The 20,748-nt window shown below is 30.5% G+C and overlaps 2 protein-coding genes across 4 annotated transcripts in view; one reads left to right on the top strand and one right to left on the bottom strand.

The window, feature by feature from the left end:
- Nucleotides 1–20,748, bottom strand: part of LOC111687549 (stress-activated protein kinase JNK) — a 236,577-nt gene that overhangs the window by 76,917 nt on the left and 138,912 nt on the right. For all 3 annotated transcript variants that reach the window (XM_046956491.1, XM_046956492.1, XM_046956493.1), the window contains one exon: nt 4,083–4,280. In XM_046956491.1, the coding sequence (XP_046812447.1) occupies nt 4,083–4,280 (198 nt within the window). The remainder of the gene's footprint in view (nt 1–4,082; nt 4,281–20,748) is intronic.
- LOC124421389 (putative nuclease HARBI1) lies at nt 12,859–13,338 on the top strand. The gene has a single exon (XM_046956495.1). It carries the CDS (start codon nt 12,859–12,861, stop codon nt 13,336–13,338), a length of 480 nt encoding a protein of 159 aa, XP_046812451.1.

Raw genomic sequence — 20,748 nt, 5'->3', positions numbered from 1 at the left:
CACTTCCGATTTTTGTAATGATCGGGCTTCATTTGACCCTATTCCCCATACAAACTCCCCTTCAGAAAATGACTTAAAGGTCAAAATTCACTTACAAACACTAATAACACTTTTAAATTCTACATAAATAATATCGAAGAAGACTTAACTGCTCCTACCAACATTTTTAAGGATAGGGCCATATTTTGCCCTACTCCCCTTTAAGCCCTCTTAAAAAAATCTCTTTTTTGCCAAAAAAAAGTAAAAATATTCCGAAATAAAGTTAAAAAAACAAACCAAATGCTTTATTTTTTTAAATAATCCCAATTTTTAACATACATACTGACTGGTGTAGGGTATCATATGGTCGGCTTCGCCCGACTATACATTCATACTTGATTTATACTGTTTTTATTATATTGTTGTATATTTTAAATTGAACCTTTTGTAAATTTATTAGTCCACATATTTCTAAATAAAAATCAAGAGTTTTATGCAATTTGGACGCCATTAACCCATAAACTATAAAAGTCAAAGCTCAAATTTTTTAATATTTGCAATTTTTGATGGAAACTAGTCGAAATTATTTCTATTTTTAGGTAGATTATCATAAAACTTAAAAAAACTTAAACTTTATTTATTAATAACCGATATTTACAATAATAGTGAAAAATAAATTAACCCTTAAACGGCCTTGGGGTCAAAATGACCCCGATGTTTTAAAAACATGCCAATTTGGACATATTTCAATAAAACCCGTTTGCAATCCCATTAATTCAGCAAATTGATAAAAAAAACAATTGAGTATTATAAAAAATATAATATAAATAAAAATAATGAAATCTAAAAAATGTATTTAAATATTATTTGCATTAAATATTTTAAAATAAAAATAAAACTGGAAAATTATATCACAAATATAAATTATGATATCTTAGTTTTTAATACCAAATTTACATCGATTACAAAAAGTATTACTGAAAAAATACTTTGGTTGAAATTGACACCATATTCAAAAAGGTTTAATGCCTAAATTTAAGCTGAATTAATGGCCTGGAGAATTTTTAATAACTTTTACATTTTTCAACCAATTTTTGTGTTTTTTATCTTTTTTAACGCTAATTCTGCGTACATTACGATTCTTTGACAATAAAATGCAAAACAAATTGTTTAATGACAAAACTTTTGTGAAAACTGAAAAAATTACATATTTTCCCCTTGTAAATGCATCTTCAAACTTCAGAGCCGTTGCGGCACCAGTTAACGACTTCCTATTGACCTAATTTTTTGCATAACTTATTTTTATAAACCATAGAAAAATTCTAGGGAGGGGGACGGCCTGTAGGATAATTTTTTTCATTCATACAAGCTTGGAGCACTTTAATATACATATTATATACATATAATGAATTTTATTATTGAATTTTTAGTATTAAGTAATGAATTGTATTTTTTAATTTTGTATTAAACTAATTACTATTGAATTATTAGTATTGTAAATGAGTTGTTAGTACTGTCAAATGGAATTAAAATTTTACTACCTTAATATTTACATGATAATGAACTAGAATGTTAGTAATTAATATAATGAAAATAATGTTGCTAACGGTATCTTAGAAATATAAAAGAATTTCCAACAAACTCTTTAAGTTTTGGCATTTAAAATAGGTTTGTTATGAAAACCATTAGTTTGCAAACTCTAAGCAAATTATTTCAGGAATATTTGTGTAAAATTTCTCTCTGGCTCTTTCCGTTCGGACTCTATCGTGCTTTCAATAGAATTTAATAGGACCCAGAATATATATACTTTTGTAGGTTTATGAATAATATTTCGATGTATTAAAAACGGAATGACAGAATCAATATACTTCAATATATCTTTTTTGATGGGGGGTATAACCATCAGTAATGTTTACAAAAAAATTTTTAGTGTTAGTGATACATAATTTTGTCTAGTTTTATTCGGTACCCAATTTTATAAAACAAATGATTTTACAAAACCAATTAATCGTCACTTTTGTGAAATTTACCCCATCGTGCAGCGATTGAAAATCTTGATCTCAGAACAATATGTTCAAAACTATTTCATGCAATCTTATAGAAATTCCGTAATTTTCTTACGGAATATTTTTTACAGTATTGCTGGTTGGCAAAACCCAGATATCGGCGAGATCCGAATCTTCAATAATTCTGTTAGACATACTTTCGAGAACATCGCTATTTAGAATCATCAAAATCGGTCCATAAATACCGAAGATATGAGCAAAAATCCGAGACATCCTCTGAAAATTTCATAAAAAATTTAGATTTTTTATTCATGCAGAAATTGCAAAAAACAAAAACAAAGTACATAATCATACGGTAAATTTTGTTATTGTACTCTTGTTTAAAAAAAAAGCAGAGCAAGAGTAGCAGAGCAGTAGTGTGTTGTTATTGGCTAGAAACATGAAACTATTTATGTGGAGCCTGGTTTAAGTAAGAAGCCATAAAAATGAACTTTTTCGTACTTTTGGAATTTTTTCTAATATTGAACCTATATGAAATTAGGTATGTAGAGTCTGAATGAAATGAGAACCCATAAAAGGGAACTTTTTGGTACTTTTTCGTTTTTCAAATGGTACTTTTAGAATATTCTGTAAAATTGAACCTAGAAACATGAAATTAAGTATGTAGATTCGGAATTAGATGAGAACCCAAAAAAGGGAACTTTTGGCTACTTTTTCGTTTTTCAAAAGGTACTCTTTTCAATTTTCTATAATATTTAATCTGGAAACATGAATTCAAGCATGATGAAGAAAGTGATGTTAGTTAGTTTGAAAGGAGGATGTATACACATCAAATCCGAAGAAATACACCTAGGCCTCTATCGGACCTGTTGTGCGCTCTTTAACCAGTGCCACGGGTGGGAATCGAACACCACCTCCTTCGGTCTATCAGACTAGAACACTAACCACTAACCTACCGGAGGCCACTGAGAAAGTGATGCAAAAGAGGTCTTTTTGGTACTGACTGTTTCTTTTAAGACGCCATGGTGAAGGGTATAAAATATTCGGCGCAGCCGAATATAGAACTCTTACTTATTTAAATGTGTTTTTGTATAAGCTAAAAATGACGACTATAAAAAAATGAAAATACTATGATTTTTAATCCACTTATATGGAGTTCAAATTCCAACCGTGCACCACCCAAAAATCTTGATCGTCAAATTTTATAGCCTCTTTACTTCCTTAATTCACGCCACTGCAATCAAGCTACATATAAAACGATTGGTCGGTCAGTGCTTCATTATACTGCCCAGTGTGGTCATATTCGCTCAGTGATATACATTGGAGAAACATTCAAAGCTTCCAAAATTCCGCCCTAAAAACTTTAATGGGCTGCCTATAAATTACCTCGGAACATCACCTGCACAAGGAAACGAAGGTCTTCCTAGTAAAGGGGCACAATGTCATGTTTTCGTGAATCAAAACCTCTGCTATTGCGTTAGTATTTTGTAGCATACAGATGTAAAAAAATGTCCAACGCAATTGAACACCTCACCATACAGGACCGCACCAAAAAAGTTATGCAGACAACATTTTAAAATCAAAACCATCAGAAGCCTTCTGGAACACTTTATTCAAATTTTTTGATTCCATATATCTGAAAGGTAGTTTGGGTAATCCCTATTCTAAAAGCAGACAAAACTCGATATCAAGGAGAATCCTACCGTACTATCTCCTTATTTTATCACCCGTAACAAATATTTTAAAATTTTAGGATTCAGAGAAGCGCATAGCACAGGCCGCAAAAGGTCTTCAGCCCCGGATTTATCCAAGACCTTCAATTACTCGATGCTGATCAACAATATTACAAACGCGATTTCAGATTTTTCTTGTTTTCTGTTGAATAAGTTAATGAAAGTACTTTCATTTTTGTTCGTTCTTTTTATAATCTCCCACTCTGTATGTATGAGACTAAACATAACTGCCTAAAAATGCATTTTATGTAAAACTTTAACTTTTTAATCCTTGTAAAAAATAGTTTTAATCCGTGTAAAAAAACATATTTATTTATTTTTGTTTTTAATTTATGAAATACAATTTTCAATTTTTTAATCTTACCCTATGAATTATTCCAGCAGAATGAAGATGTTTTATACCACAGAGCATTTGGTAAAGTAGGTATGACATTCTATCATGGTCGAGATCCATTTGAATTACTTGACATAAATTAGCGTCCATTAGTTCCATTACGAGATAAACATCTTGAAAATCATCCAAGTTACGTTGAGGTGTAAATGCATTAAGTAATCCAATAATCTAAAATTGAAAAATATAATTTTTTTAACATTAATTAAAAAGCAGTTGACGAAATTTGATAAAATGAGAATAGTCTAGACCAGTAGTGGGCAGACACATACTATCAAGTAAATATTTGTATGCGTTAAGTAACAAAGAACCGTATTCAAGTCAACATTTAGTAGTAGCACACTGTAAAAAGTTATGCATAACAAAATAAAATATTTTGCAAAATAAAATATTTTTTTAATAAAATAATTTTTTAATAATTTATTGAAAAAGCGTAGAAATATATAAAGTAATCTCATGAAAAAACTAAATATTTTTTAAGCATATTTAACATAATTAAACAATTATTTTTGACCATTCATATTTTCTTTAAAAATAATTTTCCCAAATAATATCAAATATTTTGTGTATTAAAAGAAAACATAACATGCATTCAAAAATTACAAACAACAAACAAGTTTTTATTTTACTAAAACACAGACACACCAATACACGCAGCTTTTAGTGCAGCAACGAAGCGTCAGCATAATTTTTGGACTACACGCGAGCATTCGAATCGCAATTCTGCTCGTCAATGGTCTAGATTCATCATTGATCCACGATAGATCAAAATAACCACATCTCACAAAACAATAATTAAGAATAAATTCAATGGCTAAGTTTTATTTATTTATCGATATGTAAGAGATAAATCAAAGAATTCATGAATGATTATCTTTATCATTCTTAATTTATTTCTAATCAATATAATAACTGGGCGAAAATATGGATTACATATTTTTATTGTGAGTTAAAATTCATGATGTATTACATTAGGCAAACAAATTAGCAAACTGGGGAATTTCAGATAGCGAAATGAAAATTGGCACATAGCTTCTCCTTTACATAATTAGAGGTAAAAAGTCACGGAAAACATAGAATATATACATAGAAGCGAATCTGAGTATGACAGAACCTAAGTCTGCTGTCAAAATCCTAAGTCGTGAGAATGTATTAGTTAAAAAATATTATACCCAACAAACACAAACAAAAAGTTTTAATATTTTTGTTGCTATTATAATTCATTATTTTTATAACATAATGGTTTGAATTAGCCATTTTTATTAAATTTCAGTTGATCAGTTTATGAAAGATCTTCATTTAAAATTATTCTTAATTTTAAATAAACTCTTTGTGTTTGTTGGGTTGGACCAATATTTACATTTAAAAATAATTTTAAAAAATTAAAACACTTGGAAATTTCATTTTTCTGAAAAAGTTTTTATAACACAACTTTCAGCACTTTATGCTAATTCTTAAATAATCGCTAAATATTATCGATTATTGTTAATTTCAATGCAGTCTAAAAACACCCTACATCACACTAAAGACGACGTTTTGATTATTTCTTAAAGTTAGTCCATAATATTATGTCTTAAAGTTAGTCCATAATAATATTTCTTAAAGTTAGTCCATAAAATTGACCAATTTAATTTCTTTGCAAGAGGTGCATGCTAATGAAGAATAGGGTTTTAATAAAATTCGACGAAATTCATAAAAAATGCACAATTTTAAACTTTTTAATATAAAAATTATATTAGAATGGAAGAGCACAGCCATAGTATTAGATTGTCTTTTAAATCAACAAAATCCGAAAATCTCAAAGTTATCTATATATATAAAATTCTAACGTTACTGACTGACTGATTGATTGACTGATTCATCATCGCACAGCCTAAACGGTTAAAGCTAAAGAGCTGAAATTTGGACAGGGGGTTGGTCTCCCACCAAATAGATCCACTAAGAAGGGATTTTTGAAAATTCGAAAGTTTAGGGGGTAAAAAAGGGTAAAAACGGGTAAAACCGGTAACCTCATATCTCCTAAACTAGAAAAGATACAAAAATAGTTTAAAGCTTATCGTCGTTCATTTAAAAAATAAGCGGACAGGTGTCTGGTACTTTTTTCAATTTCGGCCCCTTTAGGGAATAAACGGGTAAAAACTGTATTTTGGTACTTTTTTTGCACCCCATGTATCTTTTAAACCAGTGAACATTCAAACAATATTTTTGACTCCTTCATAACTTGACGAAAAAATAAAAATATAAATTTAGTACTTTTTGGTTATTCGGATGTTTAAGGGGTGAAAATTGTACCTATTTTTGGTACTTTTTTCATAAAACATTGATTTTGGTTTATTAACTTATACATATAAATACGTAATAACGGGCTCCCACTACGATGTTGCAACTTTTTGGAATAGAATTTTTATTTCGTTTATGGGTAGAAAAAAAGTACCAAAAGGGGTAAAAACTGGAAATTTGATTTTATTCAAACACAATGATCCAATTTAGATTAAATTTTTAGATTTAGAAACACTAAATATGCTAATGAGGTGTTATTTGGAAACCCGGTACCAAGTGATATTTTTTGGTACTTTTTCATTCTCCATCTGGTAGAAACATGAAACTAATAATAAAGAGACTTTTTGGTACTTTTTCGTTCTACACAGGTATTTTCTTGAGTTTTCTTTAAAATTAAACCTAGAAGCATGAAATTAAGCATGTAGAGCCCGGAGTAAGTGAGAATCTATAAAAGGGGACTTTTTGGTACTTTTTCGTACTTCGACTGGTATTTTTTGAATTTTCTATAATATTGAACCTAAAAACATGAAATTAAGCATGTAGAGCACGTAGTAAATGAGAATCTATAAAAGCGGATTTTTTGGTACTTTTTCGTTCTACAAAGGTACTTTTTGAGTTTTCTATAAAATTTAATCTAGAAAAATGAAATTAAGCATGTAGAGCCCGGAGTAAATGAGAAACTATAAAAGGGGACTTTTTGGTACTTTTTCGTTCTTCAAAAGGTACTTTTTGAATTTCCTATAATATTGAACCTAGAAACACGAAATTAAGTATGTAGAGCCTGGAGTAAATGAGAATCTATAAAAGGGAACTTTTTGGTACTTTTTCGTTCTTCAAAAGGTACTTTTTGAATTTCCTATAATATTGAACCTAGAAACATGAAATTATGTATGTAGAGGATGGGTTAAGTGAGAACCTATAAAAGGTACTTTTTGGATTTCTGTATAATATTGAACCTAGAAACATGAAATTAAGCATGTAGAGCCCGGAGTAAATGAGAATCTATAAAAGGAGACTTTTCGGTACTGCTTCGTTCTACAAAAGGTACTTTTTGAGTTTTCTATAAAATTTAACCTAGAAGCATGAAATTAAGCATGTAGAGCCCGGAGTAAATTAAAATCTATAAAAGGGGACTTTTCGTTCATCAAAAGGTACTTTTTGAATTTTTTATAATATTGAACCTAGAAACATGAAATTAAGTATGTAGAGCCTCGATTAAGTGAGAACATATAAAAGGGAACTTTTTGAAATCTTTCGTTCTTCAAAAGGTACTTTTTGGATTTTTGTATAATATTGAACCTAGAAACGTGAAATTAAGCATGTAGAGCCCGGATTAAGGGAGGACCTATAAAAGGGGACTTTTTGGTACTTTTCCGTTCTTTAAAAGGTACATTTTGAATTTTCTATAATATTGAACCTAGAAACATGAAATAAAGCGTTTAGAGCGTGGATTAAGTGTGAACCTATAAAAGGGCACTTTTTGGTACTTTTTCGTTCTTCAAAAGGTACTTTTTGTGTTTTGTATAATATTGATCCTAGAAACATGAAATTAAGCATGTGGAGCCCGGAGTTAATTAGAATCTATAAAAGCAATCAGGGACTTGAGTGCATGAAAATTTAAACTGGAATATTTTCTGGTACTTTTTGAATTTTCTATAATATTGAACTTAGGAACATGAAATTAAATAAAATAGGTCCTTTGGTACTTTTTCGTACTTCACTGGTACTGGTACTTTTAGAGCTTTCTAAAATATTGAATATATAAACATAAAATTAAACACGCAGTATCCCAATTGAAAGAAAATTGAAAAAGCATACTCTGGTACTTTTTTGTTCCTTTACTAATACTTTTCGAATTTTCTATAATATTGAACCTAAAAACATTAAATTGGACATGTAGCTTCTTGATTGTATAAAAATCTTTATGTGATTTTTTTGGTTTCTGGTTGAAAATTAAACATGCGTCATCCTGATTTAATGAAAATGTATAAAATCAAACTTAAAGAGTTCTCTAAAGGGGGAATTTTTGATATTGCAGATATATATACATTTACAATAATGATATTTATTTTATTCCATTACGATGAGGGTAGCGAAGCACACTGGGTATAGCTTGTGAAAATATATAATTGTATACCTTTTTGATTTTTTGTAGTTTTAGAACAAATTAAAATCGCCATAAAAGTCCCGTTTATGTCTTACGTGTCTAATGAAGTATGTGTTTACAACAAAAAGAAATCTGAAGACCATCGGTTAATTCTTAATTGATTTCCCATAGAATTTATGATATACGAAAATTCGACAATGTGTATTGTTTTATTGGGCAGTACATTAATCAGTACTGCCATGATGGCTAAGATTAACACAGTCACATATACCTTTAATCCAAGAACCTTGGGCGATTCGCAACAAGGATTCTGAATTAAAATAGGTAAATTTTAAACTTTTTTTACATTTATACAGGGCTTCGACCGAGAACATGTATTTTATGCATCTTTTTACTTATCTTTTGATTCTCCACTGGAGGAAGGCGCTTTCAATAATGTGCACAATGATACTCTTATTAAAACCAGGGTGCCGGGTGCTCCGTAACTCGATCAACTTAATGCTAAGGAACAGATGGATAAGCAGCGAGATGTACGATATAACTTTTAGAAAAAAGCTATACGCCATAGGATGGCATTTTGTCACAAACAAAATACATAATCATACGATATATTTTGTTATTGTACTCTTAATTATAAAACAAGGCAGAGCAAGAGTAGTAGAGCGAATGCTGCACTAATATGTTTTTATTGGCTTTTTTGGAAACATGAAATTAAGTATGTGGTGCCTGGTCTAAGTTAGATGCCATAAAAGAACTTTTTGGTACTTTTTCGTTTTTCAAAAGGTACTTTTTGAATTTTCTATAATATTAAACCCTGAATAAAGTCGATTTTAGGTGAGAACCTCTAAAAGGGAACTTTTCGGTACTTTTTCGTTTTTCAAATATTCTATTATTTTTAACCTAGGAACATGAAATTAAGTATGTAGATTCGGAATTAGATGAGAACCCATAAAAGGAAACTTTTTGGTACTTTTTTGATAATCTATAATATTGAACCTAGCAACATAAAATTAAGAATGAAGTAGACATCTTCTCGAGTGCGTAAAAAATTACTTACAAGTCACTCGTTTATTTTATGAATACTGTTTGTAGTGCTGCCGAAGTTCAAAAAGCAGTTGATGTTTGTACGCAAAAGTTCGAACTGATCACACTGGTCACTCGAGATTTCGAGATGTTTTTGCTTAATTATATCAAACACTACACAACTGCCAACGAGCGAGACTAGTAAAATTCGTTTCTAAATTAAGCAAAATGTTAACAAGCATCCTACACATGCTTGTTTAATATTTTCACAATAATGTACGTGTATTTTGATACTGCAGTACTGTGAATTTATGAATTTAAGTATGTAAGTTCGGAATTAGATGAAAAACCATTAAAGGGAACAAAGTATATATTCTTATCAAATTCTGAGTCGATTTAGCTATGTCCATCTGTTTGTGTAAAACACGCTCACGATAAAACGAAGCAATAGGATTTAACCAAGTTCACTAAGTTGCTTAGTATTGAAAATGAGCAAAATCGGTTCACATCGGGAAAAGTTAAGAATCAAAATTTGGAACAACCTCCAAAAAAGTAAGTACTTTTTACACATTCTGATGTAATTTTCTCGGAAACTATGCAAGAAGACAATACATTCGTTTCTACACAAGAGCTTCATCTCCGCGGAAAATCGCCAGAATCAGTTCACAATTTCATATACCTCCCATACAAAAGTACATATTCCCGGAAAATTGTTTTTTTGTTAATAACTTCCGTCGCAATGTCGATATCTTCACAAAATTTTACATATTAATATCTTATGTCAATAGAATTCATTCGGAGAAAAAATTTTCTGGATCGGTCCGTAATTGGACATAGCTCCTATACAACGTCCCCTCCCGAAAATCACTTAAACGCGTATAAATTATTACTAAATTAAGATATCCATATAAAATTTGGTACAAGTATTGCTCTTATATACAGAAATATTACCATTAAAGTATTTTTGTATTGGTTCATAATTGGTCATAGCTCCCATACAAGGTCCCCTCCCGACTTAATTAAGATATCCAAAATTGGTCAAATCACCCATACAAAGTCCCCTCCCGAAAATCACTTTAACTTGCATAACTCATTACTAAATTAAGATATCGATATAAAATTTGGTATAAGTATTGGTCTTATGCATATAAATATTACTGTGGAAGATTTTTCTGATTGGTCAATATTTGGTCATAGCTCCCATACAAGGTCCGCTCCCGAAAATCACTTAAACGCGTATAACTCATTACTTAATTAAGATATCCTTATAAAATTTGGTACAAGTATTGCTCATATGCAGAAAATATTACTGTGAATTTTGTAATTGGTCATTGCTCCCATACAAGGTCCCCTCCCGAAAATCACTTAAACGCACTTAACTCATTAATTAATTAAGATATCCATATAAAAATTGGTATAAGTATTGCTCATATACAGAGAAATAAATGTTCGATCGGTCGATAACTAGTCATAGCTCCCATACAAAGTCCCCTCCCGAAAATAACTTATGTGCGTTTAAGTCATTACTAAATTATTATGTATATAATGGTTGGCTCATCTGCTCATATACAGAGAAATAATATTGTGAAATTTTCTTCCGATGGTCCATAATTAATCATAGCTCACATACAAGGTCCCCTTTTAGAAAAATACTTAAAGGCACATAACTCATTACTAAATAGTGATACCCATAAAATATTTGGCATAAATACTATTTTTATACCCTTCACCTTCGTGAGAAGGGTATATATAAGTTTGTCATTCCGTTTGTAATTTCTATAATATAATTTTCCGATCCTTTAAAAAATATATATTCTGGATCCTTATAGGTAGCGGAGTCGATTAAGCCATGTCCGTCTGTCTGTTGAAATCAGTTTTTAGAGCACCCCAGATATCGGCGAGATCCGAATCTTCAATAATTCTATTAGACATGCTTTCGAGAAGATCGCTATTTAAAATCAGCAAAATCGGTCGGTAAATAACGGATATATGAGAAAAATCCGAGACAACCTCTGAAAATTTCATCAAAAAGTAACAACAAAACTGTATATTAGAAAAAGATGTACACGTGTGTGTGTAGATGTATTTGGTTTTATTCAGCTGTGTATTTTTTTTTTTTTTTGCATGTTTGGATGCTGTTGGCGTCATTGCGTTGTTATTTTTGTTTTTGGTTTTCTGTGTTTATCGTTATGTATGTTTAGATGTCTGTTGGTTTAGATGCCTTGTGTATTTTGTGGTTTATTTCGTTTAGCGTTGTTGTTCTTTTTGTTTAGCTTTTGATGTAATAATAATGTTCTACAAATATTTGATCAATTAGAAAAGTATTAATATAAAAGTAGTTGGTAGATTCGGTTCAGCCGAATATAGCACTCTAACTTGTTCGTTTTCCAAAAGGTATTTTTTGAATATTCTATAATATTGAACATCGGAACATGAAATTCACATGTATGTCGTTGTCGACGACGTTATCAATTAGTAGTCGTTGTCACTTCAAGTCGACATCGACATCACGTCGACGCTATTTCTGTATTTTCTAAGGCTGTTGCGTTGATGTCGACATGTTATCGATAATTTAAATTAAATAATTATCATCTCTATTAATTTCGTGACATTTGTTGCATTTCATTTGAATTTTATCTGTATCAAAAATGTTTTTTTATGTCGGAAAGTGAAAGTTCAAGTGACGTGAAGAAAATAAAAAAACCTTAAGCTTCAAAGAAAAATCTTGAGGCAAATGTCGGAAATCTTTAAGTACGTAATCAACATTTTCTTATAAGCTGGTGAGTATTTCCAAAATCGAAAAAGGTACTTAAATTTTATTTTATTACAGATTTGTTGAATATTTTCGCTTAAATAAATCGTTTAAATTTGTTTTGGAAAAAATAGAGCCCTTAATGAAGTGTGGAATACGATCAACCTTTACATCCAACACGGTAAAACTTGCAACGACATTGCGGTTTTTGGCGCAAGGATCGTACCAGTTAAGTGTTGGCAATGACTTCAATCTTGGAATATCACAATCCACAACTTCTTTAGTTTTGGAAGAGACTTTAGACGTTTTGCAAAGGCTCATATGTCCACTATTTATTAAATTTGAGATGACAGAAGAAGAAAAGGCTGAAGCTAAATTAGAGTTTTTTGAGAAAACTGGATTTCCGGGAGTTATTGGCTACGTAGATGAAACGCACATTAAAATTTTAGCTCCTAGAAAAGAGTGTCAAAATCTTTATTACAATAGGAAAGGATTTTTTAGCCTAAACGCCATGATAGTAAGATAAATTTTGACATTTTCATAATAATTGATAATATTTATAATTCTTTTAGATTTGTGATCACAAAATGAGAATTAGATTTTTAGATGCTCGATATGCTGGATCATCTAATGATTCCCTAATTGGGAATATTAGCAGTGTGAAACAAGTTCTTCGTCAACGTTACGATGCTGGTGAGAGAAATTGTTGGCTTTTAGGTAATATTAAAAAAAGTCATATTGTGAATAATATTCTTATTGGATTTTATAAAAACAACAAACATGTTAAGGCCAGAAATATTGTAGAAAGAACAATTGGTGTTCGTTTTCGCTGTTTACTTGAAGCTCGCCAGCTTCATTATAAACCTGAAAAAGCAACAAAAATTGTAAACGTTTGTGCGGCATTTCATAACGTATGTATAGAATATCACACTGATATTGGAAACGACTCGGGGATTTTAAATAATTCTGAAAATATGAGTAATAATTTTGAAGTTGATCACACCGAAAATTCACAAAATACTGAAGCTTCAGAGATAAGAGAACAAATAAAAGCAAGTTTTCTGTAAATTAAATTCAGTCTTTTTAATTATAATGTATATTAAAAATAATTAAAATACATTAAGTATTACATACATTGCTTTTCTAAGACCTCCAATTCTTTTGTTTTTATTTCCATTTTAATCTTCTTTAGTTTCATTTCAAATAATTGCTCATCCCTTTGGTGTTGCCTTTCCATCATTTTAATTTTTTTGTTCAATCTCCCACAGCTTTCGCTGATACCGACTTGATTCTTTCATGGCATTTTTTACATCGGTCATAGTATTAGAGATTTCACTGAATATATATTTTTTTTGCATGTCGGTGTGTTTTTCCAATAATTCCTGGTGTTCAATATTCTTATGAATTTTAATTTTTTTCTTTGTATTAGGTGTTTGTTGATTGGGATTGTTATTAATATTTGAAGTTGATGGCAAAATTTCTTCTTCATCCAAAAAATTTTCCACCAAGTTTTCGATTTCTTCACATGTATTTTGAATTCCATGTACTTCACCTTCGGGATTTAATTGTTTTTGGAACTGCATTAGGTTAGCTGCAGCTTCTTCCAATGGTGATAGTGAAAATTGTTTAAACGTTCCGCCGCCTTCGGCTTTATTCTGAGAAAATTTATTTTTCACTTTACATTTAAAATCTCTCCACACCTAAAAATATATTGCGCATGAAAAAAATTAAATAAAATAAATTTATTGAATACCTTTTGCCAACCATCGCTAATAGGTGGCCCAATAGAGTTCAGCTTAACTGCGATTTGTTCCCAATCGTTTTTAAAATCAGTTGGATTTGTGCCTCTACTAAACCCCTTTGTCAAGCATGGATTTTTTCCAGTTCCAACATTAGGGTTTCAAATTGCTTTCCGTTGGTAATTTTTATTTTTTTCTCCATTTTTAATAAATTCAAACTTTATTTAATTAAATTTACCGACACCAATTTTAAATTTTTATAAGAGTCGTCGCCAAATCCCGTGTCGACAGAAACGAAGTCGATTCAACACGACATTGACTTTAAAGCACCTTACAAAATTGCAAATCATTGTCAACAGCAGTCAATTGTTTTCGATAACTACAATGCAAATACAATTTTTAAGTTGTCGACGCGACTTTGTGTCGACAATGACATATATTTGTGCCTCTACTAAACCCCTTTGTCAAGCATGGATTTTTTCCAGTTCCGTCATTAGGGTTTCAAATTGCTTTCCGTTGGTAATTTTTATTTTTTCTCCATTTTTAATAAATTTAAACTTTATTTTATTAAATTTACCGACACCAATTTTAAATTTTTGTAAGAGTCGTCGCGAAATCCCGTGTCGACTGAAACGAAGTCGATCCAACACGACATTGACTTTAAAGCGCCTTACAAAATTGCAAATCGTTGTCAACAGCAGTAAATTGTTATCGATACTACAATGCAAATACAATTTTTAAGTCGTCGACGCGACTTTGTGTCGACAACGACATACATAATAAGGGTGATTAAGTATCTAGAGTCTGAATTAGGTGAGTATCCATAAAAGGTTTCTTTTGGGTACTTTTTCGTTTTTCAAAAGGTACTTTTTGAATATTATATAATATTGAACCTAGGAACATGAAATTATGTATGTAGATTCAGTGAGATGAGAATCATTAAGAGGGATCTTTTGGGTTTTATATACTTCTTAATTATTTTATTATATAAAACTTGGACAGCCTCAACATAACAGTCTAGAGCATTATTTGCTAAAGTTTCAAGAACATCCTTAATTATCCTTAAAGGTAATTAAAACAAACCAAAAAAATATATATTTTTTAGTATTTTTATACATACATACTTTTTTTCAGATTTTTTTTGGTATATTAATCAATCAATTATAGTAATATGCATATAAAAATAGTATAATAACAATAACATAGTAAAAATTGTACTTAGAAAAATCTTTAAATCGCACCTTATTGCGTTATTGTCAAAATCAGCGAACCACATTATTATCTTAGTTCATTATCAAATTGGATAGGACCTTTTTAACTAAAATAATCCGAAAATAACAAGATATAATAATTTTTTAAAATATAACTATAGATATGGATATACGCCCTTCTTGTCCACACTTTCATACTTAAATAATTCATTCAATAATAATCTTTATTGCAATATAATTAAAAAATTAATAAATTTGAAATGTTTTCCAACCATTCTGCAAATTTGGTGCAATTAGAATTAGAATTTATACGATTTTTTACAGAAAAATACATTAAATTGCTAATATTTTTTACCCAAAAAAATAAATAGTATTTAAAAATCGTGCTTTTAAAACTATCTATTTTAGCGAAAAATTTATATATTTCAATTTATTTTTTTATGAATAGATGTAAAAAGGTTAGTTTAATATAATTATGCGAAAAAACGCGATTTTGAAAAGGTGGTCTTTACGCCCTTATTCGCATCCATGCTTCATGTATGTAAAAGAAGACTTTTAGGTACTGACTGTTTTTTTAACACATCGTTGTCAAAAATTGCGAATTGTATAGTGTGTATAAAGTTTACATGGACACACAGACGGACATAGGTAAATAGGTATAACAAACATTGGCACAAATGCATAATACCCTCCCCACTCTGGTGGTGTAGGGCGTAAAAACAGGTGTTATATTACGGTTAGAGTCAAATATGGACCAATCCTTATACAATTTCGGGGTGGGATTTACACTACCCCTCACTTAAATAGTTTCACTGTTTTGTTTTATTATACCCTACACCACTATAGTGGGGATGTGCTGATGTTTGTAACATACAAAGATATTGGTCCAATACCCACCTTAAAGTATACCGATCCATTCAGAATATTTTTTTGAGTCGATTAAAATGGCACAAATAAGTTTTATATAAGTATAAATGACACCGCAGATTTTCGTAAGGATCGGCGCTTATTTGACCCTAGCCCCCATACAAACCCCCTTAAAAAATGTCTTAAACGTCTAAAATTGACATGTAACCATTTATATCTCAATGAAACTCAACAAAACTAACAGTTATTTAAAAATATATCCTTTTCCCAGATTAACCGAGGACCGGTACATATTTGACCTCATTTAAAAATGTTAGTTTTTTATTAATAAATTGCTTAAATATTTTGGAATTATGGTAATATTCAGCATAAAAGTTTCTTTATAAAAAATAAAAATTTCAAAAATATACTCATGGTCGGCCATATACTTCTATACTTTCCTACATGTTATACCCTTCACTTTCGTGAGAAGAGTATATATAAGTTTGTCATTCTGTTTGTAATTTCTATAATATAATTTTCCGACCCTGTAAAGTATATATATTCTGGATCCTTTTAGATAGCGGAGTCCATTAAGCCATGTCCGTCTGTCTGTCTGTCTGTTGAAATCAGTTTTTAGAGGTCCCCAGATATCGGCGAGATCCGAATCTTCAATAATTCAGTTAGACATACTTTCGAGAAGATCCCTATTTAAAATCAGCAAAATCGGTCTATAAATAACGGAGATATGAGCAAAAATCCGAGACAACCTCTGAAAAATTCATCGAAAAAGACTATTTTTTTTTCATGCTTTGTTAAAAAAGCAACAACAACACTGTGAATTTGATAAAGATGTACATGTGCGTGTGGAGATGTATTTGGTTTTATTCAGCTGTGTAATTTTTTTGTATGTTTGCATGCTGTTTTGTTCTCACGAAGGTAAGTTGGTATAAAAAGAACAAGGAGATAAATCAGTAATATGTTGGTAATACAGCTGATATTTGTTTGAGGGTGGTAATACAGTTTGACGGTGGTATTACAGTACAACGGTTAATATTTCTGCTACAGTTTATATTTATTTGTGTGTATGTTATGTGTGACATGTGTGCAGAGATACAAAATAAATAAAAACTGTTTTTTTAAACATACTTGGTGAAGGGTATATAAGATTCGGCACAGGCGAATATAGAAATATTACTTGTTTTTAATTAATACCATAAAGATCACTTGTTGCAGAAAACTAAATTTTTCTTCAACCATTTGCTTTTCCTATTTTTTTTTTTTTGTGAAATTATTCAAATAACTTAAAATAGATAAATAATATTAATAATTAATAATTAAGAAGAGTGTTATAAACATTAATAACATTATTCGAGTACCCACTGTACTATTTATAATATTGGGATATTTTTATATTCTCTTATATCTATTTAAAAAGAATAACAAAATTACTCAATGTAAAATTAGCTCTCACTATACACTAGTAATGTGTTAATAACAACCTAATGTAATGATAATGAAGAGTAACTCAAAATTAACTGTTTTTACCATTATGTTGTTATTGTTATTATTTCTTCTTTTTTTCAATAATCTGTTTCACTTGCTATGCAAATTAAAAATTTTGTAATAATCATTCTATTCATTTTTGAACTTCGAATAAATAAGACCGTAAAACAATTTGTAAAGTAAAAAAGAAATCTAATATACAGAGAAGGGAAACCTTTTTATTAGAAGGCCTTTATTTACATTCCGAATTTAAAGGTAATTCAAGATATTATATTAAAATTCTAAAAATCATAAACATTGGTGCCGAAACCCGGGAACTCCTTTCTCGTCTGGAAATTTTAATCATTTAGTGAATATTTATTCGTATTTTAAGTGAAGAGGGAGAAAAGACCTCGTGTATTTTTGGTTTACTTGTGACTGAGATTACATAAGTTTTGCGGTCTGATTTCGACTTTTTTTTTATTATTTATAATATTTTTTTTGTACATCTGTACATTTTAAACATCTAAATTTCTCGTATTTCAATTGAAACTACTACACGTTCTTGCACTTTATTGCAAGTCTGGAGTATTCTTTTATCTTCATATCATTGTTCTCCAGAATATTGCTCGTTTATCATAAACGCGTGTTTTAATTTTATTTGGAATCATTTCTGATAGTTGAGCCTTATATTGTACATCTGTACAACGTTATTGTTGAAAAGTAACCTCAAACTTTTCAATACTTCTGTATTATAATACGGAAACGTTTTCAATATTATTACATTTTAATTTGATCTGGAGAATACTACGTACTTCTGTACAAACACACATTGGTTTAGACAAGCATTCTTGTTAGATATCAATTGTAACATATTTTATTAAATCTTTATCTGAATCTTTGGATTTAACGGTATTGTACTTCTGTACACCAAATTCTACTTTAGTTGTTCTTCATCATAACCTGATTTTTAGAATTCCATTTCTGGATAAAATAAATATTTAATTTATTCTCTAATACTTTTTTTTTTTTTTGTTTTGTTGAGTTTTCTAAATTTAAATCATGAGTGATCTTCAGTCTTTAATTGCTACACAACGTGATTTGCTTTCCACATTGAATAAACTCAATGCTAGGTTTTCGTTGAAACATGATTCCGAAAAATCACTAGGTTATATTGAGAGCCTTACGCAGGAACTTGATTCACTTTTTCAGCAATTCAAATATCAGCATGATGAAATCACTCGAGTAATACGTGAAACTTCCTTGAATATGGATGATGTTCCATACATGGTTGAAGATTGCTACTTTGAATTTTCTGACATATATTTCACTTTTAAGGGCAAATTATTTGATATTATGCATAGGGATGATACTAATCGTTCACCACTTAGTAGCACTTTTGCTTTTACTAACAGCAGGTCGGAAACGATTAAAAGTGTGGACGCGCGCTTACCTAGGATTTCTTTACCGGAATTCTCAGGTCAATATTTAGATTGGATCCCGTTCCGGGATATATATCTATCGTTAGTACATTCCAATACTTCTCTTTCCAAAATTCAGAAATTTTACTATCTGAAGGGAACGTTGTCGGGAGAAGCAGCATCTCTCATCAAATCTATATCTGTTACAGAGGCTAACTATGACTCGGCATGGAATATGTTGGAGTTAAGATACCACAATAGGCGAAAGATTGTGGATAATCTTGCCATTAGGCTTTATAATGTTCCAAAATCGGATGGGACTTTTCAAAGTATAAAAATTTTATTGGATATTACACAAGAATGTATAAATTCTTTTGAAAATCTGGGAATTCGAACTTCTGAATGGGATCCCTTACTTATTCCTATACTCTGTCAGAAACTTGACCAACAAACAAGAAGGGAATGGGAACAATCGCTAAAATCCTCAACGGATGTACCAAACAGATCAGATTGGTTTTCTTTTCTTGAGAATACCTTTAGAACTTTAGAATCAATTAATGATTCTGTTTCCTCCACATCTGAAACTGTTCAAAAGAATAATCAGACGAGGAATAGGAGACAAACGCACGTACATAACGGAAATGTGAGTAAATCTAAATCGATTTCATGTTTATTTTGTGAAAGAAATCATTATCTTTCTCAATGCTATAAATTTTTGGCACTACCAATGAAGGCAAAGGATGAGTTTTTAGAGAATAGAAATATTTGCAGAAATTGTTTTTCTCTTGGTCACAATCACGATCTTTGCAAATCCTTATATAGATGCGGAACCTGCAAGAAACCACATCATACAGTTTTGCATGTTGATAATGACGTTTCAGTTCAAAATTCTAACATTGTTTTATTAGAATCTGACAATTCTCGGATTACAGTCCAGAATTCTCATTCATTTCATAACGTTATATTATATACCATTCGCCTTTCTGTAATTACAAGTAATGGTCAATTTTCTTTAAGAGCGCTATTGGATCCGGCAGCTCAAGGTAGTTTGATAACGGAGGAAGCAGTTCAGCTCCTACGTCTTCCAAAACGCAAAATTCGTACACATGTGTCTGGAATAGGAAATAGCGATCAGTTAGCTAAAGGAATGGTTGATATTGACTTATTGTCACGTGATTTACTGACAAGTTTAACCTGCTCAGCCTTAGTTCTACCTAATGTCTCGTCATATCAACCGAGTACTTGCGTTAAAACTTTGTCTATGCCTAAAATTGATAATGACAGTTTAGCAGATCCATTTTATTATAGAACGGATCCCATTGATATACTTCTTGGATCCAATATATGCCCCAAAATTAAAATACCTGGTGAATCTTTCGTACATGATAATTTATTCTTTCAAAATACTATTTTTGGATGGGTGTTCTCTGGTTCTTCAGAATCAACACGCACAAAAACCATTCATTTTCATAACGTTATTTTAGAAAATCTCCTTCGATCTTTTTGGGAACAGGAGGAAATTACTCCAGTTCGTGAATTGAGTGATGAGGAGATTGCTTGTGAACATTTTTTCGAGGCCACAACTACACGCTCTACTTCTGGCAGATATGTTGTCAATTTGCCATTCAAGTCACTGATAAAGCATAATTCTTTTCCTAAAATTCATAATAACATGATTGGAGCATTAAAGCGTTTTAAGCAGTTGGAAAGCTCATTTTTAAATCGTCCGGTGTTTTCCGAAATATATAAAGATTTCATGCGCGAATATGAAACAC

This window comes from Lucilia cuprina, chromosome 2, assembly GCF_022045245.1.
Source record: "Lucilia cuprina isolate Lc7/37 chromosome 2, ASM2204524v1, whole genome shotgun sequence".
In the NCBI taxonomy this organism is placed as follows: Eukaryota; Metazoa; Arthropoda; class Insecta; order Diptera; family Calliphoridae; genus Lucilia; species Lucilia cuprina.
Note: the sequence above shows the minus strand (reverse complement) of the source record. Positions and strands in the feature narration are given on the sequence as shown.

What these genes read in the sequence shown, in the direction of transcription:
- LOC124421389 (XM_046956495.1), top strand. Translation starts at nt 12,859, where the DNA reads ATGAGAATTAGATTTTTAGATGCTCGATATGCTGGATCATCTAATGAT.